Source organism: Labeo rohita, chromosome 4 (genome assembly GCF_022985175.1).
Source record: "Labeo rohita strain BAU-BD-2019 chromosome 4, IGBB_LRoh.1.0, whole genome shotgun sequence".
Lineage (NCBI taxonomy): Eukaryota > Metazoa > Chordata > Actinopteri > Cypriniformes > Cyprinidae > Labeo > Labeo rohita.
Window position 1 is genome coordinate 35,420,150 of NC_066872.1, and position 23,619 is coordinate 35,443,768.

At 32.5% G+C, this 23,619-nt stretch overlaps 1 protein-coding gene across 10 annotated transcripts in view; it reads left to right on the plus strand.

The window, feature by feature from the left end:
* The window catches only part of grip1 (glutamate receptor interacting protein 1), a 294,443-nt gene that overhangs the window by 260,490 nt on the left and 10,334 nt on the right, over window positions 1-23,619 (plus strand). For 4 of the 10 annotated variants that reach the window (XM_051107533.1, XM_051107527.1, XM_051107528.1 and 1 more), the window contains exons 15-23: window positions 1,809-1,878; window positions 3,759-3,904; window positions 9,319-9,523; window positions 9,765-9,904; window positions 11,462-11,647; window positions 19,831-19,999; window positions 22,996-23,034; window positions 23,323-23,434; window positions 23,573-23,617. In XM_051107533.1, coding sequence (XP_050963490.1) covers window positions 1,809-1,878; window positions 3,759-3,904; window positions 9,319-9,523; window positions 9,765-9,904; window positions 11,462-11,647; window positions 19,831-19,999; window positions 22,996-23,034; window positions 23,323-23,434; window positions 23,573-23,617 — 1,112 coding nt within the window. The remainder of the gene's footprint in view (window positions 1-1,808; window positions 1,879-3,758; window positions 3,905-9,318; window positions 9,524-9,764; window positions 9,905-11,461; window positions 11,648-19,830; window positions 20,000-22,995; window positions 23,035-23,322; window positions 23,435-23,572; window positions 23,618-23,619) is intronic. The other 6 variants (XM_051107532.1, XM_051107530.1, XM_051107531.1 and 3 more) reach the window with 6 other exon arrangements.

A 23,619-nucleotide genomic window follows, 5' to 3' on the forward strand; every position in this document is an offset into this window, starting at 1 on the left:
AACCTCCTGTCGCAGGGTTTCAGTCACCTTAGATTGCCCCACCATCTTGCATTCTCAGTGAAAATTGGAGAAATGCTGCCAGTTAAATAGGGTTTTGTCATATAATTAAGGAAATTAGCACCAGGTGTCAGATTAACACCAATAACTTGGAATTAATTGTAAGTGTTCTCTAGTTTAAATTTTTTCATTTTTACAATTAATTTAGGAAATAGGCAAAGCAATTCCAGCTGCAGTGCTGAACCGATTCCCCATTGAGAGTCTCTGCTTAATCCTGTCTTCAAAATACAGTTAATTCATAAAATATACTTAAAAATTGGCCCTTCTACTCCTGTTAGGATAACTTCAAATAGGACTAAGCAATGACCTTGAAATTTAGGAAATTATAGATCGTTCTCTAATTTTGATCTCCACTGTACATATTTTGTATTTCCAAAGAAATTTACAGATTATTTTTAATGTACAGGCTTTGAGATATCCCATATTAATCAAGCTCTCAAGATATCAAGGTGTTCTATCAGTTGGAGAGTGGTTCTCTATCAACCCACCAAAGAAAACCTCTGGGACCATCTGCCCGACATACACACATGCTTGGCATCTCAATGCGTAGATCTTAAAAAACAGAATAGGACAATTCTCCATCACTGGGAGGCTGCACTGAGCATCAGAATTGATGATGATTAAGCTGCACCACCATCTGGAAGTCATATTAGGTAGAACAGTGAGCAGGATTAACAAAAGAGTTTATTTTCCTCATTGGAAGTGAAAAAGACACGACCTTCCAGTCTGTCTGTGACGCATTAAGCGAACATGAATCACCCTGAGCTCTGACTGAGAGAAAAATGCTCCAGAACGTCACTCGAGAAGTTTGATATCACACCTCCAGATGCTCCTGGTGGGCTAGGGACCATATGACATGTGATTATGCACTCACATCTGTCCCCCTGTGCAATAGGATACAACCAGAGCTGCTAAAAAGGTCTATTTCACACTGACGTGATGGCTCTGTTCCAAATCCCAGAGAGCCGCAGCATTGTCAGTCCCATTTATAATATTATATTATATATTTAATAGTTTTAGGTAGTATTGTCAAATCAATTAATCGTGATTAATCGCACCCCTAATAAAACTTTGTGTTTACATACAGGTGTGTGCTGTGTTTTTTATACATGTATTCATATATATACAAAGCACAGGCACATATGTTTGGATGCGATTAATCGCGATTAATCGTTTTGACAGCACTAGTTTTTAATATATAGCAATGTCAGGCTGATCTGTTGACTGTTTTTAAAAGAGTATCAAACCCACTAAAACAAGCATACCATCTTGGTTACAAATTTGGAGTTCTTCCTTTACAGTTAAAGACTGTCATTTTTATATATGCACTGTTATTTGCTGTACGACTGCCGCTCAACGACACTGTGGAAAATGTGCGTCTCCATTGTCAGTCATTGAGAGTGGCATCTTTTGCAGTGTCATCATGTCATTTTCCAAGCTGGAAAAATGTAAACTAGACAACAAAACCATCAGTTCCGACTTCACTGGACTGACAAGTACTTGTTCATGCTACCATACGCAACAAGTTCTTCACCAACTGTGTGGAGAGGCACTACAAGTCAATACAAAGCTCTTGTTGTATCATCAGATTCTGTCTCTCCAATTTTAAACACACTTTTGTCATCAAGAAGGAACCTTTAAAAGTATCGTACTAAGAATGACTCAGACTTAGATAATCGACGGTTTTGCCTATAGAAAACGACTGAAGGTTTGCCGTTAAACAAGTTTATTGTTCTCTTCTCTCTTCACAGCTCCTTCCAGTAGGAAGCCCGGAGATGCACTCATCATCTCTGACATAAAGAAAGGCAGCGTGGCGCACAGGTACCGCCTCACATCATTGTCTAGCACCATATCTCCTTAAAATATACTTCTGAATTCTGTAGAAACACTAATCTCCTGCATAATAACTCAGACAGTATACAGCCTCCAGCGCACCTACACCCACCAGCATCTCACGCTTTGCTATAATAAAGAAAAAATACATGAAAGATGGATTGCGTTCTGAGTACACAAGCGCACTATGTTTTAATCAATACAATCGCTCTAAAAACATAGCGTCCGATAATTTAACTTTTAGAATATGTAGAATTTAGAACTTATACATTTAGAATGTTTAGAATTTTCAACATTTATAATAATCAGCATATTAGAATGATTTCTGAAGACTCATGTGACACTGAAGACTAGAATAATGGCTGCTGAAACTTCAGCTTGGCACTCTGCTCCAAATCAGCACTTCACCCGTGCTTTAAATAGCTTCGACTAGACCCAAATGGCTAATGTAATGACATCCGCGCACGGAATTGAGCATGACTACAAGCGTATGCTATCTGCATCGACCTGCGCAAGCATACTTATGCATATAAATGTTAATTTTCTCTAGGCTATAGTGGAGGTTTCTGATTGAGTGTGGCGGGGAGAACGTGTAACACTCCATATTGACATAAATCTCAGCGGCTGCCCTGAGGAAAGGTGTAGAGTGCTGTTTGACTGCATTGTTGTTGATTGTGAAGTCTATACGGGGCAGTTTGCAGTAAAATCTAATCTAGCTCTACTCACTAGCTTAGATTTCTTTCTTGTTCACTCGTAGCTTGAGGTACAGTACTGTAAAAGTTTCAGGTTCAGATTTGTTTTTTAATGTAAGTATGCATTTATTTGACTAAAAAGCTGTAAAATGATGATATAATATTACCATTGAAAATAACCATTTTTAAATGTAATTCATTTCTGTGATGCAAAGCTGAATTTTCAGCATCATTACTCCGGTCTTGAGTGTCACATGATCTTTCAGAAATCATTCGAATATGCTGATTTATTGTCAGTGTTGAAATGTGGAATTCTTGCTTTTTTCATGATTCTTTAATGAATAAAAACTTGAAAAGAACAGAATTTATTTACTTTTACTTCTTTATTAAAAACCTGGAGTGTGCACACTTTTTTCAAGCTTAACTTTTATTTCTAACAAAGGCTAACAAAGCTGAAAAAAAGAAAATAAAGAAATTCTCCATGGTAATAGTTAGGGTTGTTGAGTTGAGGCTGTATTCCAGTGTAATTACCTTTCTTTCAGCACACATACTGTAATTTCCCATGCTTTTACATAATAGAACATATGTTTACCTCATAATTATGTGAGGAGGAGAGAGAATTGGGTTATGAACCGCTGTTTACACAGTGGAGTGGTTAAATACAGGTCTGTCCATCTTTGTATGTAGATGCCCATGTTAGATGGCCTTGGCTCTCGCAATATTTCACATCTTGCTCTCCTTGATTTCAGCTCTATTAAAAAAGCCTAAAAATAAGTGAGCCATATAATATGAAGAAGTGGTGGAATAATTGTGAATTCAGGCAGGATTACAGCTCATTGTCTAATCTGAATATAGAACGACACACAATTATGGCCAATTCCATAAATATATGCTAAACGTCTTTTTTTTGCTTCGCATCTACCTCGGCGCCTCTGGCTGCTCTTTGCTGTGTACCATGGTCAATACACTAAATAATGGATGTGTTTTCTTGCAGAATGTGAGCTCAGACTCCAACGAAATGAGTGTAAATGTCTGCGTAAGAGAGAAAATAACCTTTCCTTTAAAATATCACGAGGCGAAATGGAGATGTGCTTGTATGGTTGAGGAAATGTTAGTTTAAAAAAAAAAATGAAAAACGTTTGTGCTTGTAACTCTTTTCCTTGTCCTCATTTAAAGGACGGGCACCCTGGAGCTGGGGGATAAGCTTCTGGCAATAGACAACATCCGTCTGGACAACTGCTCCATGGAGGATGCCGTTCAAATCCTGCAGCAGTGCGAAGACCTGGTTAAACTCAAGATCCGCAAGGACGAGGACAACTCAGGTACCTCTGAGCCTCTGCAACTACAAACCCCACACGGACGCAAATTAACACTAAGAACCCCAGTGCGAGGACAGAAGATGTCTAATGCAAATGTTTGTTTGCCAGGATCAAGATAAAGAATAAGCTATTAAAACCTGACTGATTAGCTTACTCCAATGTAATCTGCTTTCAAAGACACGGCAAGGACAGAAAAAGGACGAGATGAGAAAAAAACTGCATTAATAGCTATGAATCTTTTAAGGACAGAAAACAAATATCAAGTTGAGCAGGGCTATATGTGACCTGGACCACAAAACCAGTCTTAAGTAGCACGGGTATATTTGTAGCAATAGCAGGGGTCAAAATTATCGATTTTTTTTATGCCAAAAATCATTAGGATATAAAGTAAAGATCATGTTCCATGAAGATATTTTGTAAATTTCCTACCGTAAATGTATCAAAACTTAATGTTTGATTAGTAATATGCATTGCTAAGAATTTCATTTGGACAACTTCAAAGGCGATTTTCTCAGTATTATGATTTTTTTTTGCACCCTCAGATTCCAGATATACAAATAGTTCGGCCAAATATTGTCCTATCCTAACAAACCATACATCAATGGAAAGCTTATTTATTCAGCTTTCAGATGTCAAAAGAGCCAAAAACTGACCCTGCATTGAGGCTGCATTTATTTTATTTAAATTACAGGAAAAAAATGGTAATATTGTGAAATATTATTGCAATTTTAAATTGTGGTTTTCTATTTTAATATACTTTAAAATATATTTTTTTCCTGTGATCAAAGCTGAATTTTCAACATAATTAATCTTCAGTGTCACATGATCCTTCAGAAATCATTGTGATATGCTGATTTATTATCAATGTTGGAAACAGTTGGTCTGCTTAATATTTGATACTTTTCTAGGATTCTTTGATGAATAAAACATTAAAAAACAGCATTTTTTTATTTTAAATTTTTTGTAACAATTATACGCTACTGTTCAAAGTTTGGGTTTAGTACATTTTGTTTTCTTTCATTGTTTGGAAGAAATTAATACTTTTATTCAGCAAAGAATAAAAATTAAATGTTAAATTGATAAAAAGTGATACTTATATTGTTAGATTTCTATTTTAAATAAATGCTGTTATTTTTTAACATTTTATTCATCAAAGAATCCAAAAAAGTATCATAGATTCCAAATAAATACTGATCAGCACAACTGTTTCCAGCATATTAGAATGATTTCTGAAGGATTTGAAGGTAGGGTTGTCAAACGATTAATCGCGATTAATCGCATACAAAAAAGTTTGAGTTTGCTTAATATATGTGTGTGTGCTGTGTGTAATTATTATGTATATATAAATACACACAAATTAATGTGTATATTTAAGAGAAATATATTATTTATGTACAAAATGTTTTTATTTATTTATAATATAAATTATATAAAAATGATAAGAAAAACATATACTTGTAAATATTTCTTAAATATATAGATGAATGTGCTTGTATTTATATATACATAATAATTACACACGGCGCACACACATATATTAGGCGAACGCAAACTTTTATTTTGTATGCGATTAATTATTTGACAGCCCTGATATCTATATATACATATTTGGGGGGGAAAAAAAGGGACTTTCGTGAACATTTTTGATTGATTTTCCTGAGTGAACTGTTGAATCAAAGTAATGATTTGATTAATTGACACAGGTAGCTTGAAATCATTTACGGAAATTAATTGATCTTTCCAGCTCTTCCTTTGTTTTAGCCGCTGAAGTCTAAACCTAAAATAGATAGGATAGGCAGACCATCAGTCTTTTTAATCTAATATCTGCAAATCATGAGACAAGGATAGATTAGGAAATTAGTTTAATGACACGCTCTTTAGAGAACTCAATGGAGAGTTAAAAGCACATTTAAAAAACATCATGATACGCACACCACGGTGTTGCTTAAAGGTTAGTGTTTTACACATAAATAAATGAGTAGTACTTTAGAAAGATGACTGACAGTCAAAATTGAGCATAAAAGTTTTATTTTACAAGGAGCCAAGATATTGAAATCACATGGCCAACTAATGCTAACCATTTATGGGTCAAGCCTGTTATTTCAAACGTTCGTTCACAGAATAAATTAATCGTAGCTTTTATATCGCCTGCAAAATCAGGAATATATTCGACCAGTCTGATAGTTAATGCCTAGTAACAGATTAAATTATGACGTCCTCCCTGACATCCTTCTGTTCAAAGAGATAATTCAGTCAAAAAATAGTTCATGTCATGATTTATTCAACCTTATGTCATTTATGACTTATAACTAGCCTCTATTTCAAGTTGAGGTAAGCCATGAGGGTTTGAAGTGCCTCTGCCGCTGGAAATATCGCAGCGAGATCCTTATCCAAAGGACTTTTTGGTAAACCTTTCACTTCTACAACGACATGCACATCTCCCCTCCACAACCTCACAATTCATCCTTAACACTGTTAGATGAAAATTAGGTTTAATCGCTCCAATTTAATGCTCGTTTGGTTCAATTATCCGATTAGAAATCTTTGGAGCCCTCATGCAAGCTTTCTCCAAAGCATTTCGTTGCTACAAAGGCGTTATGCTACAAAGCCAAACCGCGAATCACTTTTATTTGGCATTCATATTTCATCCAGGACATCCATTGTGTCCGTGAAATGGCACCTTGTGTGTTTCAGTTCCTCGCGTCCAAAGCCAGAGGCTCGTTTAGATCTTTCTCGCTGGGAACATTAAGGTCGACATTCATTTTTTACAAGGCCTTTTTTAGAGCTGTGACAACAAATCATCAGTCTGAGAGAGAGACCGTGCTGACTGGCGTGCTAAATGGGGGTAATTTCCCTCCCATCTCTCCATTAGTCCATCGTCGGAAAAACAAAGGCGTAATGAGCCGACCTCGTGTTAACGAACATCCCCAGACCCCCAGCGTATACCGATACGCACATACACAAACGGATATCAGTGCTTCATTAGTATGTAGACACGGCTGGGAGATGACAACGATTGCCCTGAGGATCTGCAAGTTTTCCTCTATTTTTGTCTTTCTCCTAATCGCATTTACTTCTCGGTGTAGCCATGTCAAAATAGACAGGTTGACCTCTTAATTGACGTTGAGAGTTATGAACCACCACGAATATTTTATAAAACACTCCAAAGTGGATTTCGCTATTCCTGTAGCCACGTCTGTTTGCGGAGCGCATGCAAAATGAGTTTAGACTTATAATTAATTTACATTATGATTCCTGTAGCTCAGCTGGTCGAGCAACTAGCACGAGAATCCCCCGAGGACACACATACTGATATAATATACAGCTTGAATGCACTAAGTCACTTTGGGCAAAGTGAAATGTCTGACATCTGACATTTAGTCTTTTGAAATGCATTGTGGGTCCAGGATATGGAGGGTTGGATGATAACGTGTATGATTTGTAGAGGTAGGTGCAGTATCCGTTTTTAAAATGGATCACAGAGCCAATATCCCATTTTTTTGTATTATGCATGTGAATATCTCCATTTTGCCAATCCCTTGTATTTTTCGTTTCTCATTTTTTTGCTTATTTTTTTCTGGATGCACTACTTCTATTATCTTACATCATTTTCTCGCCTTTACTTCCTTTTCCATTCTTTCACTTTCCATTACTTTCTAGTTTATTGCTTTTAGTGAGCATAATCATTTTTTCTTTTACTTTTAGTTTGGTTATGCTTTTAGAGTTGTCAATCAATTAGCAATTTTAATCAAAGTTATTACATGATTTGCTGATTAATATATGCAAAAAGTGTGTATTTAGAAAATTTATAGATATATTATCACAAATAATACTATTATTTGTGATAATATATCTATAAATTTTCTAAATTATCTTAAGCAAATATTGTAAATGTGATTCAAATAATTTGTATTGCAATTATACATCTATGAAGTATACAAAAGAAACAGATTTCCAGCAGATTTACTGGGTTAAAAACAACCCAGTGGAGGGTGAAATATGGACACAGTGATTGGGTAAAATTTTATATTTAACTCAACTACACTGTAAAAAATAAAAAACACAATTTGTTGAGTCAGCTTAAAATAATTTGTTACACTGCTGCCTTAACATTTTAAGTTCAGTCAACTAAAATAAGTTTGGTCAACTTAAAATGTTAAGTTGCACTAAGTAACAACTTAGTGTTTGCTAGATAGATACTTAGATATTTGTGTTTGCTAAACTTAACAGATGGGTAAGTAACCCAGCTGCCTTAAAATTTTGAGTTGATTCAACTCAAATATCTAATTTGTCACTTAGTATAATTAAATAATAACCTTTCAAGTTGAATAAACTTTTTTTGACTCGACTGAACTTAAAATTTTAAGGCAGCCAGGTTACAAATTATTTTAAGTTGACTCAACAAATTGTTTTTTACAGTGTACTGCTTAAACATTACTATATTTCTTGCTTAAAATGAACCTAAAATAGGTTGGAAATTAGCATTTACTAATATGTTCAATAAATGAACACATTTATTAAAAAGTTGAATAATTAAATAATAAACTTTAAATTTTATATTTTTATATTAATAAATATTCACCTTTTGATTATTGCTAACGTCTTCTATTGTCTGATTTTTAATTTACAACATTTTGGGTTCATTTAAAGCCAGCCATATAGTAATTAAAAAAAAAAACAAATTGTAGAGTTAAATAAAACTATACAGAAGGGTTGGGTTAAACATTAACCCAACTGACTGTTCGCAAACAGCTTGATTGACAGGTGATCTGACCAATCATAACGCCGAATCTGCTATTCTGTCTGACAAACAAATCAGACAGGAGAGTAGATTAACTTCAGTGATGTCTTTAACTTGATGTGTTTCTGCGGCTGAAATAAATGCGTTTTTCTTCTCGTGCTTTAAGTGAATAAGAAAAGACAATTGGTTCACGTGTCATTGATCTAATAAGGCAATGCAGTGCTCTGTCAAGACACATTAAAGAGCCACAAAACGGTATTTACTGTTTGAATTTCTTAAACAAATGACAACATTTTACAGCTGAGACATTGTTTCATGCCAGAAGTAACCTGCAAATGTAACTAAGGAGGGTGGGTTTTTGCGAAGGGTCGATTGCTGGGTCTAAACAAACCAACCACTGGGTTTGTCCATATTTCCCCCAGCACTGGGTTTTTAACCCAGCATTTTTTAGAGTGTAAATAACACTAACAGAACTTAGTGAATGGTCAGTTGTGCATTCGATTGACATTTCCATTTGTTTCATTTCGGTTCCTTTTCCTTTTTATTTTCTTTCCACATATCTCTTATTTTCTGTTCAATCCTCCTCCATCCTCCCTCCCTCCCTTCCCTCCTTACCTCCTCTCTCTGTCCGGTGTTGTGAGGGGTGTCTTCGCTCTGCTCTCTGCCCCTCTGTGAGGTATCCTACGTGATGGCAGTGTTGATAGGGACGCCCGTGTGCTGTTGGCCTGTGTTGCAGACGAGCAGGAGAGCTCTGGCGCCATCATTTACACTGTGGAGCTGAAACGCTACGGCGGGCCGCTGGGCATCACTATCTCGGGCACCGAGGAGCCCTTCGACCCCATCATCATCTCTAGCCTCACTAAAGGTGGCCTGGCCGAGAGGTATGGCTCTGAATAAATCTTCAATCCTGTCAAAAGTTAGGAAATATCACATTTAAGATTAATGTATTACCTTTAGGCAACATAAGAGATTAGTTGCAATTAAATATTTGAATCTATGAACAGTCCTAGTTAATTTCAGTTCAATCATGTTTTCAACAACAACAAAAGGAAAAAAATAAAGCTTCTAAAACGACAGATTGCAGTTGCCCTTTAGTAAGTTGGTGTGCTCTTGTCTCCACAGGACCGGTGCCATTCACATTGGTGATCGCATCCTAGCCATTAACAGCAACAGTCTGAAGGGCAAACCTCTAAGTGAGGCCATCCACCTACTGCAGATGGCAGGAGAGTCCGTCACACTGAAGATCAAGAAGCAGGGAGAATGTGAGTGCTGACACGTACACTTACAGCCAAATGGCTTTTTATTTGTACACTACAGGTCAAAAGCCTAAACTCACTTCCCATAAAAAACCAAGTCTTGTGCTAAAATGCTCCAAGTTAACTGTGTGTACAGAAATATAAATCGTGGCTATGTATGAATCTCTTAACAAAATGAGTTTTATTATTTATATTAGGGCTGTCAAACGATTAATCGCGATTAATCACATACAAAATAAAACTCTGAGTTTGCCTAATGTGTGTGTACTGTGTGTAATTATTATGTATATAGAAATACACACAAATCATTGTATATATTTATAAGAAATATATTAAAGTACAACATTTTTTATTTGTATATAAATTCTATACAAGTTATAATAAATACATATACTTGTAAATATTTCTTACATATATACATAAATGTGCTTGCATTTGTATATGCATAATAATTACACACAGTACACACATATATGAAGCAAACTTAAAATGTTATTTTGTATGCAATTAATCGTTTGACAGCCCTATGAACTTGCAAATCTGACTTTTGTCGCAGAATTGCATGATATTTCTAAAAAAAATTCTGAGAAAAAGTTGCAATCCTGAGAAATAGTCATAATTCTAAGAAATAAAATTGCAATTCTGAGAAAAAGTTGCAATTCTGAGAAAAACTCGCAAAAGTCGCAATTCTGCTAAATAAACTCGCAATTCTGAAAAAAGACGCTTTTCTGAGAAATAAAGTCACAATTCTGAAAAATAAAATTGCAATTCTAAAAAAAAATGCAATTCTGAGAAAAATTTGGAATTCTGATAAATAAACTCGCAATTCAGCTTTTTATTTGTACACTACAGGTCAAAAGTATGAACTCATTTCCCATAAAAAACAAGCTTAAGTCTTGTGCTAAAATGCTATTTTTAGTATTAATTGTAGTTATTGTATGTACAGATATATAAATAGCGACTATGTACTGAATCTCTTTACAAAATGAGTTTTATTATTTATATTACGGCTGTCAAACGAATAATCGCAATTAATCACATACACACATACTGAGTTTTCCTAATATATGTGTGTGTGTATATATACTTAAATGTGTTTGTATTTATTTATTGTAATAATTACACACAGTACACACACATATATTAAGCAAACTCAATTTTTATTTTGTATGGGATTAATTGCGATTAATCGTTTGACAGCCTATCATCTATCACCTATAATTTTTTTCCCTAAAACATTACTGTATTATTATATTTCCCAAACTTTTGACTGGCACTCTTATTGTTTTTGTCGCGCTTTCTCACACCCAGTACTATACATCTTTGTAGCTCTAGAAAGCAATAAAGCTGCCTAGCCTTCATTAAAGCCTAAGGTTTGATTGGTTTTGTCTCATATATCATATAACTGACAGTAGACAAGGTGAAGTTCCTCATCCAAGAACAAAAGATCAAATAAGCACTGATTTGTGGGCCCAATATCCAGTAAAGTCTGGATCTCTCTGATCTTTTGACTCTGATCTGTGGGCCGAGTCAGGCATCTTCTTTATCTTGTCTTTAATATAGTGGCAAGCCCGAAGCAGCCCTCAGTAACGGGTCGTTTGAACGATCTGAGTGATATGGAGGACGACGGTCAGGCTGGGCAGAAACCCGGTAAACTCTCGGACATCTATTCCACCACCATTCCCAGCGTGGATAGCGCAGTGGAATCCTGGGATGGCTCCGCGATTGATGCCACCTTCAGCACCCAAGGTAAATTCGAGGTTTTAAAAATGTTTTAGTGCTTTTTACGAAATGCAATGAGTGTTTCTACCTTTCAGGTTTTGAGTAAGCTTTAACGCAGTAAATAAGTTTCAGTAGCCTCTAGGCAAAAAATTAATTGGAGCTACATTATTTCAGCATAACAACATGAAACCAAAAATTACTTTTGTAAATTATGTTTAAAATTACATCTGTCATTTAGAAGGTTCCAGGCATTTCAGTTTCTAATTGCAAGCGAGATGACATTTGTTTAAAAAGTTTCGAAAATGGTCCATAACAAGCAGGTGTCAAAGTTGGTTTCTAGTTTATAATTTGGTGTAGAAATGAACCCAGTGGCCTCCAGCTCAAGGGAAACATTAACTTTAAAAAAAATTCTTCACTCAAAAATGAATATTTTAGCATCATTTACTCATACTCATGTTATTACATGTTTGTTTTCTCTTTCAGAAAACAGGATAAAATGCTTTAGCAAAATGTTTTGGCTACTCTTTTGCAAAAAAAAAAAAATGGATCTCTAAAAATGACACCCACAAAATTTGGATGTTTGCAAATGCAAAAGAGGTTTTATGAAAGCCCCTGTCCACTACTGCATAATTTTTTTTTTAAAAAAAAAGGTAATTGCAACTTTTATCTCACAATTTTGACTTTTTTTCTCAGAATTGCTAGATACAAATTTTAATTCTGAAAATTGTGAGATATAAGATTGCAATTCTGAGAAATTAAGTCAGAATTGTGGTATAAACTTCCAATCGCGGGTTATAAAGTCAGAATTGCAAGATATAAACTCGCAAATCTGACTTTTGTCACTGAATTGCATGATATGAACTGGCAATTCTGAGAAAAAAAAGGCACAATTCTAAGAAATGAAGTCACAATTCTGAGAAATAAAGTCAAGAAAGTTGTAATTCTGAGAAAAAGTTACAAGTCTAAGAAATAGTCACAATTCTGAAAAAAAGCCACATTCTGAGAAATAAAGTAACAATTTTGAGAAAAAGTTGTAATTCTGAGAAATAAGTGCAATTCTGAGAAATAGTTGCAATTCTGAGAAAAAGTCGCAATTCTAAGAAAGTTGCAATTCTGAAAAATAAACTCGCAATTCTGAGAAATAAAATCGCAATTCTGAGAAATAAATTTGCAATTCTAAGAAATATTCGCAATTGTGAGAAAAAATAATGACAATTCAGAGCAATTCTGAGAAATAAAATCGCAATTCTAAAAAATAAATGCGCAATTCTGAGAAATAGTCGCAATTCTAAGAAAATGTCGCAATTCTGAGAAATAAAATCACAATTCTGAGAAATAAAACTGCAATTCTAAAAAATAAATGCAATTCTGAGAAATAGTCACAATTCTAAGAAATAAAATTGTAATTCTGAAAAAAAAAGTTGCAATTCTGAGAAATCAGTCACAAATCTGAGAAAAAAAGTTGCAATTCCAAGAAATAAACTTGCAGTTCTGAAAACTCTTTTCCCCTTAAACCTGAACTTTATAACTCTGGACTTTATAGCAATTGTAAGTTTCTATCTCACAATTCTGAGAAAAAAAGTCAGAATTGGGAAATATAATCTCCCAATGGCAAGAAAAATTCAGAATTGCAAGATACAAACTTGCAGTTGCGATCAAAAGTCAGAATTGCAAGTTTTTATCGCAATTCTTACTTTATATCTTGCAATTGTAAGTTTATATCATGCAATTTTGACTTTATAACTCGCAACTGCGTGTTTAGATCATGCAATTCTGAGAAAAATAATCCGAATTGTGAGATAAAAAGTCACAATAACCTTTTTTTTAATTATTTTATTCAGTGGTGGAAACAGGCTTTGAGATTGGATGACTTTAGAAAACTTTTTAGAAATTGTGCAATCACTTTTATGGTGCTTCAAGACATTTATGCTGTCATTTTTGGAGCTTAATGTATATTTATGCGAATGAGATTTGAGATTGTATGTTTTCATAAGACTATATAGCTCAAAAGTTGTGTGGATCACTTTTATAGGGCTTTTTGTTGTCTTTTTGACAACATAATGACATGAGAGTGAGTAAATAAAGAGAATTTGTCCATTTAATATCACAATAACGCAGAGTACAGGCTTTTTAACCTGGTATGGGTTCCTCATGGTCACCATTGTTACACCACCTGTTCTCTCACATTAGCTACAGCACCAACAGTGTTGGTCCCAATGCGTCCTGGGTGTTCGGATGAGTCCCAGCAGGTCTAATGTAGTTTTAATTGAGTTTTCCATTCTCTTTGGACCTGCAGATATGTATTTACTCGAGTAATTATTTGGAGTCATCTGCAGTGGGATACGTGGCTTTTATTAGGCCAGCAGGTGGTACAGTGCTGGGACTAATATAGAAGAATGCATTATTTTACTAAGTGGAAAATGAGTGTTAATGAGTGCTGGGATACACACGGCCATTTGGATAACTCGCCAGTAATGTGTTTAAATTGCAGTCAGCTCTCCTGACACTGAGGCCTCCTGGTCAAAATTAATCGCAATCATCGTTTGCTCTGAGAATGCCAAGTAGGCACATCACACATTTCAATGTTTAATTCAGAGAAATGGTTCCTATTCATTTATGAATAATACATATAAGCGTTGCTCCCACGCTTACTCGTGTATACACATATTAGTGAAAATAATTGCTGAAATAACAGTTTGTTCATTGATTCTCAAGGTTTAATTGCCTGCAAACATTTTTTTAAAGTGTGAGTACGAGGAGTAAGATTTCTTCAGCACAATTTTTTGCTAATTTTGCTTTGTAGATAATGTCAGTGATAGGCATGCTTTAGAAAATGTATTTTTATTTTTATTTTATTTTGCAACGTAAACAATTAATATGCCTAGTGTCAAATGCAAAATCTATCTATCTATCTATCTATCTATCTATTTATAATAACAATTATTAATAAAGAATAATTCAGTTTAGTTATTTTTGTTTCAGTGGAATCATTTAGCTATTGTAGTTAAATTGAATTATAATTAAAAATGTTTATTTTTTTGTAATAATTTTTTGGTTAAAAATGTAATAATTTATTTTGTTTCAATTAATCATTTAGCTATTTTAAATTGCTAAATTAAACTGTATTATCAATAATAATAATAATAATAATAATAAAGATAATAATAAAAATGCAATTTTCATTTAGCAATTTTGGTTAAATGAATTTAAATACATTTTGTAGTAATGCTAATAAAAATGAATACAATGTTTTTTAATGGAGTAATTTAAGTATTTTACTTTATTTGATTTCTTTTTACTTTATTTTTTATTTGATTTGTTTGTAATAATGATAAAAAAATACAATAAATATGCGTTTCCCTTTGAAAATGCAGATGTAGTTATATCATATTATATTATATTATTTTGTAATTTATTATATATTATATAAAATATCCTAGAATATAATTCGAATGGCATTGGTCATTTATTTATTTATTTATTCTTGTTGATATATTTTTGTACTAATAATAACGATAATGATGATGAATATTAATTCAGTTTAGTTATTTTTGTTTCAATTAAATCTTTTATTTATTTTAGTTAAATTGATTTTAAATTGAAAATAAATGTATATTTTTTTTAAATTATATTTTGTTATTTCTGTTTCAATGAATCATTTAGCTATTTTAGTTAAATTAAATTTTAATAATAATAATAATAATAATAAATAATAAATTGCAATTTTCATTTAGTAATACACGTATACATTATGCCACCCTCTCATTTGTTTGTAGTAATGATAATAAAAATGAATATTAATATATTTAGGGTTTTTTTCCCCCCCAATGGAATAATTTAGCTATTTTACTTAAATTGAATTTAAATAGATTTTTTGTTTGTTTGTTTGTAATGATGCTAAAAACAACAATGAATATGCAATCTTTTTTTCTTTTGGAAATGCAATGTAGTTATGAATATAATTTGAATGTCATTAGTCATTTTTAATTTATAGAGATGATTAATTCATTTCAGTGCTGCTGACATGCACCTCCTCAAAAGCACCTTTCATCTTGTATGTTATTTTGCGTGTCTCTCGCTCTGATGGGGTGGAAAGCCACTTTCCGCTCATGTTAACAGGTTCATACGGTTGCTCTCCCCCCCCCTCAGGCAGCGCTGCTCTCTTTCTCTTGCGGCTCCATACATAAATGAATCTTAGATGGCTGCAGAGATACGGAAAGCATTCACAGGGAGCGGCAATCTGCCCCTTAAATTATGGATGATGTGGACAGAGCATAAATTTAAGGTTGCTATTGGCTCTCATGGGATTCAGCTACAGCTGTATCCAGAGATAAGGCCGAAGCTGACTCTGAACTTGATGCCTGGGAAAGTTAAAGAAACCATATGTCGGACGTCTAATACGATTAATGGTCTACCTGAATGCAATATTCAGTTGAATTTTTGTTCTTGCTGAGTAAAACATATTTTTTTGGGCCACTTAGTAGCTTAACCATCTCAACCGTCTAATATAAGGTGTGTGTGTATATATATATATGTAAATACAGTCGTTCATGTTAGTTCACTGTGCATTAATTAATGTGAACACATATAACTTGTGATTTTATTAATGCATTAGTAAATGCTAGTTAACTAATAACTAATGAACCTTATTGTAAAGTGTTACTTGATGTTTTTTTTAAAAAAAAAAAGTGTAATGTTTTGCTTAAATATTCATATTCATGATATTTTTCAGAAATATTTAGGTTAAATATGTTAATGTGTTTATTTTATTTTTTTTTCTAGAATGATTTGTTTAAATATTCATATATTAAATATGATTATTATTTTAAAATTTAATTTTTTTCTGACTTGTGTGTCATTGTTAACCATCTGGTAGGCATTTAAAATAATAATAATAATAATCTAACAAATATTACACACACACTTACTTTTTTTATTTATTTATTTATTTTCTAAACTATTTTAATTATCCAGGTATTATTATTATTATTACTATTATTATTATTTAAAATCTAATTTTATTTTTCAGACTTACTCAGCGTTAACTACCTATTTGGTCATTAATAATAATAATTGTCATCATCATCATCATAATCGTCATATATAACAAATAAATATGCATGATACTTATTTAATACATTTTATTACACACACATATATGTATTTATTTATTTTCTAAACTACTTTGTTTAATTATTCAGATATTATTTTTGTTATTATTATTTTTTTTTTCTTACAATTTTATTTTATTTTTCAGACTTGTGTGTCAATGTTAATCACCCGTTTCGTAGACCTCTTTAATAATAATAATAATAATAATATAACAAGTAAATGTGCAAATAATTTTCAAACATATTTATCATAAATAAATTAACAAATGTATTATATAAAATATATTAATATGTGTGTGTGTGTGTATATATATATATATATATATATATATATAGCCGTTTTATTTGTGTGTGTGTGTGTGTGTGTGTGTGTGTGTGTGTTATGTATTATAAATAAAATTTTATATTAAAAATATAAAATTACATTTTATTTTGTGTGTGTGTGTATAAAAGTTATGGCTTACTGTTATTTTTATGTCTTGTTTTTTTTAAGAAAACCTGTTGTCTATTTGATGTATGACTTATTAGTCAGGACCTAGAAAGCAAGCATAAAAAAATAATGTAATATTCTAATATAAAATAACATGCTTCTGTATGTGTATAATAGTCATTATTTTTGACATTTGGTGCCACTGTGAACTCAGCGTTGTTGTTCTTTTCTCGCCGCTCGCGCATTCATTAGCACTGTGTATTTTCCGTGCACAAGAATTCCCACATCCTTAATTCCACACTGAAAATCAGTGGACGTGCAGCTAGACATTTTAAGTCGTATTGGAGACATTGTTGCTGGTTTTGATTGCTTTTTTGTCTGCACATTGCTCTCTGCGTAGGAGCAGCATCAGTAGCATGCGGCTACACATGCGCATTTCAGAGGGATATTAATGTCTGAATGCATCATCATTCAGCATTTCCAACACTTATTTCTTTGAATAAGGGACGTAACACTAAAATAGCTATCGAGAGTCTTATTAAGCATTCCTCCACCTTCTCAAGCCCTGAGGGGTGAGCAAATCACAAGCAGTTAATCCTTATTGAATAGCTGGTGAATCTTAAAACCCTGAGGCTATGCAGCGTTTGGCGGCGGTCACCGAGGGAGAATCAGAGCGCAGCGTATGAAACGCAACGCTGTGGCTCCCTCCGGAGATGAGTGTGTGAACACAGCCAGCATGTTGTTCTCTGCTGTCCCTATAGTCTTCACCCTGCCCTCCAGCAGTCTTGAGCCAGATTAATGATAGGAGCCTGGGAACCTGTGTATCCGGGAGCTCTTGTGCCGCTGTTCTGTGGCATAATGCATACGTGTAGTCTCTCTTATGGGAACAGTTTATTGCCATTGCTTTTTTTCTCCGTCTCTGTCTCATTCACAGTCAAATTGATTTTTGATTTTTTTTTTTTTTTGTTTCTGTATCAGCAAGCTAATGTTGTGTGCAGGGTACAAAAGTACTTGCCAAGTGCCAAATGCAACATAAATGGCAAGTAACATTGTGACCTTGACTGGTAATTTCAGCATTAGCAACAGCAATTCATTTTGTCAAACTGGTTAGTTAGTTAGTTAGTTAGTTAGTTTAAATTTTTATTTCAACTGAAAATAAATATTTTAGTTTGACTGAATTTAAAACTGAATCTAAAATAGCTCTTCATTATGATGAATTATAATTATTATTTCATATTTTAGTTTTAATTTATATTTCAACTAAAAATAAATGTTTTAGTTCATCTGATTTTAAAATTGAATATAAAATAGCTCTTTATTATTATTATTATTATTATTATTATTAAGTATTTTTAAAAATATTATTATTAATATTTATTAATTTTGTTTCGGTTGAGCCATTTAGCTATTTATTCTAAACTGAAGTAAGCTAAAATGGCTTGTTTTTTTCTTCAGTGCGTATGTTAATAATAATAATAATAATAATAATAATAATAATAATAATGAATACATTAAAAAAAAATTGTTGTTATATTATTATTACTGTTGTTGTTGTTGTTGTTTTTATTATTATTTTATATTTAAGTTTTAATTTTAATTACACGTGAACATATTTAGTTCAACTGAATTTAAAATTGAATCTAAATTATCTTATTATTATTATTATTATTATTATTAAGTATTATAATTAATTATTTTTATTTCTTAATTTTGTTTGTTGATTCATTCAGTTATTTATTCTAAATTGAATTTAGATAAAATAGCCTATTGTTTTCATCAGTGTTCATGTTGTTAATAATAATAATAATAAATAATATTGTTGTTATATTATTATTATTATTATTATTATTATTATTTTAGTTATTTGTTTCGTTTCAGTGAATCATATAGCTGTTTTAATATTATTTATTGTTTATATTTAATATTACATTTTTAATTTTTATTTCACCTGAAAATAAATATTTTAGTTCAACTGAATTTAACATTGAATCTAAATCAGCTCTTTTATCAAATATTTGTTATTTTTATTTAAACTGAAAATAAATAATATAGTTACGTGTTATTATAATTATTAATAAAATTAATAATTTTGTATTATTATAATAATAAATATTATTTATTAATTTTGTTTCAGTTGAGCCATTTAGCTATTTATTCTAAATTGAATTGAGCTAAAATAGCTTATTGTTTTCATCAGTGTTCATGTTAATAATAATAATAATAATAATAGTTATTGTTATTATTATTATTTTACTTTTAGTTTTGTTTCAATGAATCATATAGCTATTTTATCTAAATTGAATTTAGCCTTATAATTTTCCATGGAATAATTTAGCTATTATTTATTTATTTATTTTAGTTATGATCTAATAATTTAGCCATTTTATCTGAATTTTAATTTAGCCTTATTATTATTTCAATGGAAAAATTTTGTTATTTTGGTTAAAATTAATTTAGCTAAAACACTTCACTATTATTATGAGTAGTAGTAGTAGTTTTGTTTCAATGGAATAATTTAGATATTTTATCTAAAATTAATGTAGCATTATTATTATTATATTTAAATAAAAAAATTCAACAAAATACAGCGTATAAGAAGCAATCCACCGACTACTGGCAGAAGTAGCAAAACATTCATTTTGGACTTTGCTTGTTTGTGTTTGTTTCAGCTCCCACGGGTTTCCAGGCATCGGGCTACAGTTTCCACAGCCATGAGTGGAGAAATGCCAAACCCAGCCGGGGCAGCCTCTCTCCGGTGAACAGCAGCCGGCAGAGGAACAACATCCTGCCCGACTTTGGACTCGGTGTGGATGAATGGGACAGGCCAAGCGCTAGCGGGTACATCAACATACTACTTGTAAATTATACTGGATAGTTTAAATACACATTCCAGCTTATATAACGAATAACAGTTCACTATTTACTCATCATCATGTTGTTTTACACCCTGCTGTTTTTATTCATGAAACATTTATGGACCTTGACAGTCTATCAATTATGATGTTCGAAGGCACAAACAAAAAGTCAAGGTTTGGAACAACATGAAAATAGTGATAAATAATAGGTAAATAATGAAAGAACATTAATTCTGGGATTCATTGAAATGATTTTATACTGCATTAGCTAAGTACACAAGGCTTCCGAGTGAAACAGATTGAAACATTGAACTTTGTTGCCATTGCAGACATTATTCATCCATAAAAGTTATTACCGCTTTAGTTTCCTATATGAATGAAGTACTCAAATGTCAATATCCATTGAATCATAGACTAGTTTAGTGCCAGACTCTACAGAAAGGCAATGTGAGAAGTCAATGCTGCTTAAAAACGTCTATAAACTGTTTTGTTGACTTCTCAAATTCATTAAACTCCTAAGACTTTTAGGCGAGATCATCAAAATGGTTTTCTAAGACGTAAACTGACTTTAATATTCACTTTAAATGGGTCTTCGGTGACATTTCTCTGTATTCTGTGTGTAATAGTCTTCGTTTCAAGGCAAAATGTGACTCTCAGTCATGATAACTGATCTGCGCGGTACATCAGCGGCACATTGCATTGTCAAACGCGCTGTTGCTGGAGCTTTGATCGATCGTTTCTGGGGTGATTTCACTTTATTCTTTGTTAGCTCATACTGTTGGATATTTGTAATTCAGATTCATTGTGCTGTAGATCAAAGGCGTAAAGGGCCCCCATGCGCAGTAATGAAGCCAGCGGCTCTTAGGAAGGAATAAGGACGTTTTTAAAGTATTTAGCTGACGCTAGAGTTATGATCACCCTTTAAGTTTTCTTCACAGGATCGTACTGTTTCCGTTTAATGGCGACTTTGAGCTGCCTTAAAGTCAACATGAAATCAAAGCTGACCTCATTTTGCACCTTCCCAATACACATCCCTGGTCTTAGTGCGCACAGTTGCATATTGTGCCAGCTTTTCACAGTTAAATCCAGTTCAAACCTGATGAATAAAATCAGGAATGAACTGAAAAGTGGACACATCATAAATCAGCCCGGCTCATAAATATTAATTAGCTGGCAGAGCTTTCATCCAGTGGTTGAAGCTGATTGGCTGAGAAGCAGATGAGTGGGAACTAACCATTAAAATTGACGTCAGTGTTATTTTAGTATTAATTATATACTACCATGATATTTATTATTAGTTTTTATTATAATTTTAATATTGTCATAATAATTTTTTTTTTTGTGTTTCTATTTAGTTTTAATTTATTTTTCAGTTTTAGCACTTTAACTTAAATTTGTATTTAAATTTTCTTTGTAGCTATTTTTTTTTTTTAAATAAAGCTAACAGCTTTATTTAAATGTATTTTTAAAAATTAAATTAAATATATTTCAGTTAACCTACAAGGCAACATTTAAAATTTTGATTCAATATTTATTTTTTATTATGTTTCAGCTTCATTTTAAATACTGAAAACAATTTAATTTTATTTTTTCTTTCATTTTAAAATATAATAATGATTGTCAAACATCAAACATTTTGGGATATAATTATTATTTATAATATTTATATTATTTCTATTAATTATTTATAACTTATATATATATATATATATATATATATATTTGTTTTTGCAGTGTCTCTGTAAAACCCCACCCTACATTTTTTTTGTATGTTTGTTTCACTTTAATATTGAGATTAAATTTATTGCAAGCCCCATTATGAAATTAAGTTAACTTTAAGCCACAATTTATTTTCGTTTTAGCATTTGTTTTTTCATTTTAGTACTTCCTTTAGTACTTTAAGCTTTATTTAACTTTATAAAAAAATAATAATAATAATTTAAAGGCAACATTTTTAATTATCATGTAATATTTACTTTTTTTATTATATTTCAGCTCCATTTCAAAATAAATAAATAAATACCATTTTAAAATATGATGATTGTCAAACATCAAACAGTTTGGGAGATAATTATTATTTATGATTTATTAGTATCATGTTATTGTAACTATTAATTATTATTATTAATTATGTATGATTTTTCAAATTATGTTTGAAATATTTATATATTTAATATTATTTTTTATTTTCAAGATAAATATTATTTCATATTTTCTTTTTTCTACTTTTTAGTAGTTGAAATACCTCTGTAAACCCCCAGCGTAAAATTGTTTTGTTTGTTTTACTTTAATATTGAGGTAAAATAGACTACAAATCTCATTTCATGTTGACTTTAAGCCACAACTTAGTTTATTTTTAACATTTTTTTTATTATCCTGGTTCATATTAATATATATATATATATATATATATATATATATGTATATATACATTATATATTAATTATATATTAATAATTATGTTTGGTTTTTCATGTTTACAAATATATTTTTTTTTTAACATTTTTTTTTTCATCATATTTTCTTTTTCTACTTTTTTTGATAGTTGCCATGCCTCTGTAAAACCCCACCGTACAATTTCTTTGTTTGTTTATTTCACTTTAATATTGAGATAAAATAGCTTGCAAACCCCTTTTCATGTTGACTTTAAGCCACTACAAAATAAAACTACAACAAACCATCTGGAAAACACGTCTACATCCGATACATACAGAATACAAACTACTGCCGTCTCTTTTTCTCTATTCCGTCTTTTCAAATATTGTCAGCATTCTGCAGTCTGTATTTAAATAAGAAGAACTGCATAATGCAAAATGTCCCCCATCTCCTCCAACACACATTTCATTCTCATTTGAGAACGGTATTACAATGCTTTTTAAATGAAGGCCCTCGAAATGTGTTCTATACAAGATGTGAAGTCTAAAACACTGAACTGGTTTGACGTTTGTGTTATTGATTGAAGCTGATCTCCCATTACAGGGCATCCACGCTGCCCACCGGTTTAATCTCAGACAGCAGGTGAGGTTCAGTGCTGTGTGCCTGTTAACCTGCACTGCTTCCCCAAACCAATCCGGCCCTTTCACTTCATAACCCAAAGCCCCACAATCCACCAGGACATCACCGCCCATCACAGTGTGTCCGACCGCACCGGGTGTGTGTGTATGTGTCTCTCTTCAAGAGCCCCGCCATAGCCTGCACAGATCATTGGTCGTCCCTTGCGTTCATCACTGTGATGCCTGCCTGCTCATTGGCTGCCACTGTTTTGATGCACCGGGGGCTAAAACGTCTCATTTGTTTTTCAAACAGGTTCACTGTGGGACACGACGGGACTGAGCCGGACCAAGAAGAGAACTTCTGGTCCCAAGCGCTCGAAGACCTGGAGACGTGCGGCCAGTCCGGGATCCTGCGAGAACTTGAGGTAACTCGGGAAGAGAAATGCCGCCCGTTTGTGTTCATTCCCCTCTCCCTACATTCATCAACTCCCCCTACATGATCTTTTTTCAGTAGCATGCTGTACCAACCCTTGGTTTTGTGTAACAGCTCCTTCTTTTTCCAGGACAAGCCAGACAGGCTTCTGAATAAGAGAAACCTGGCCATCTTGGT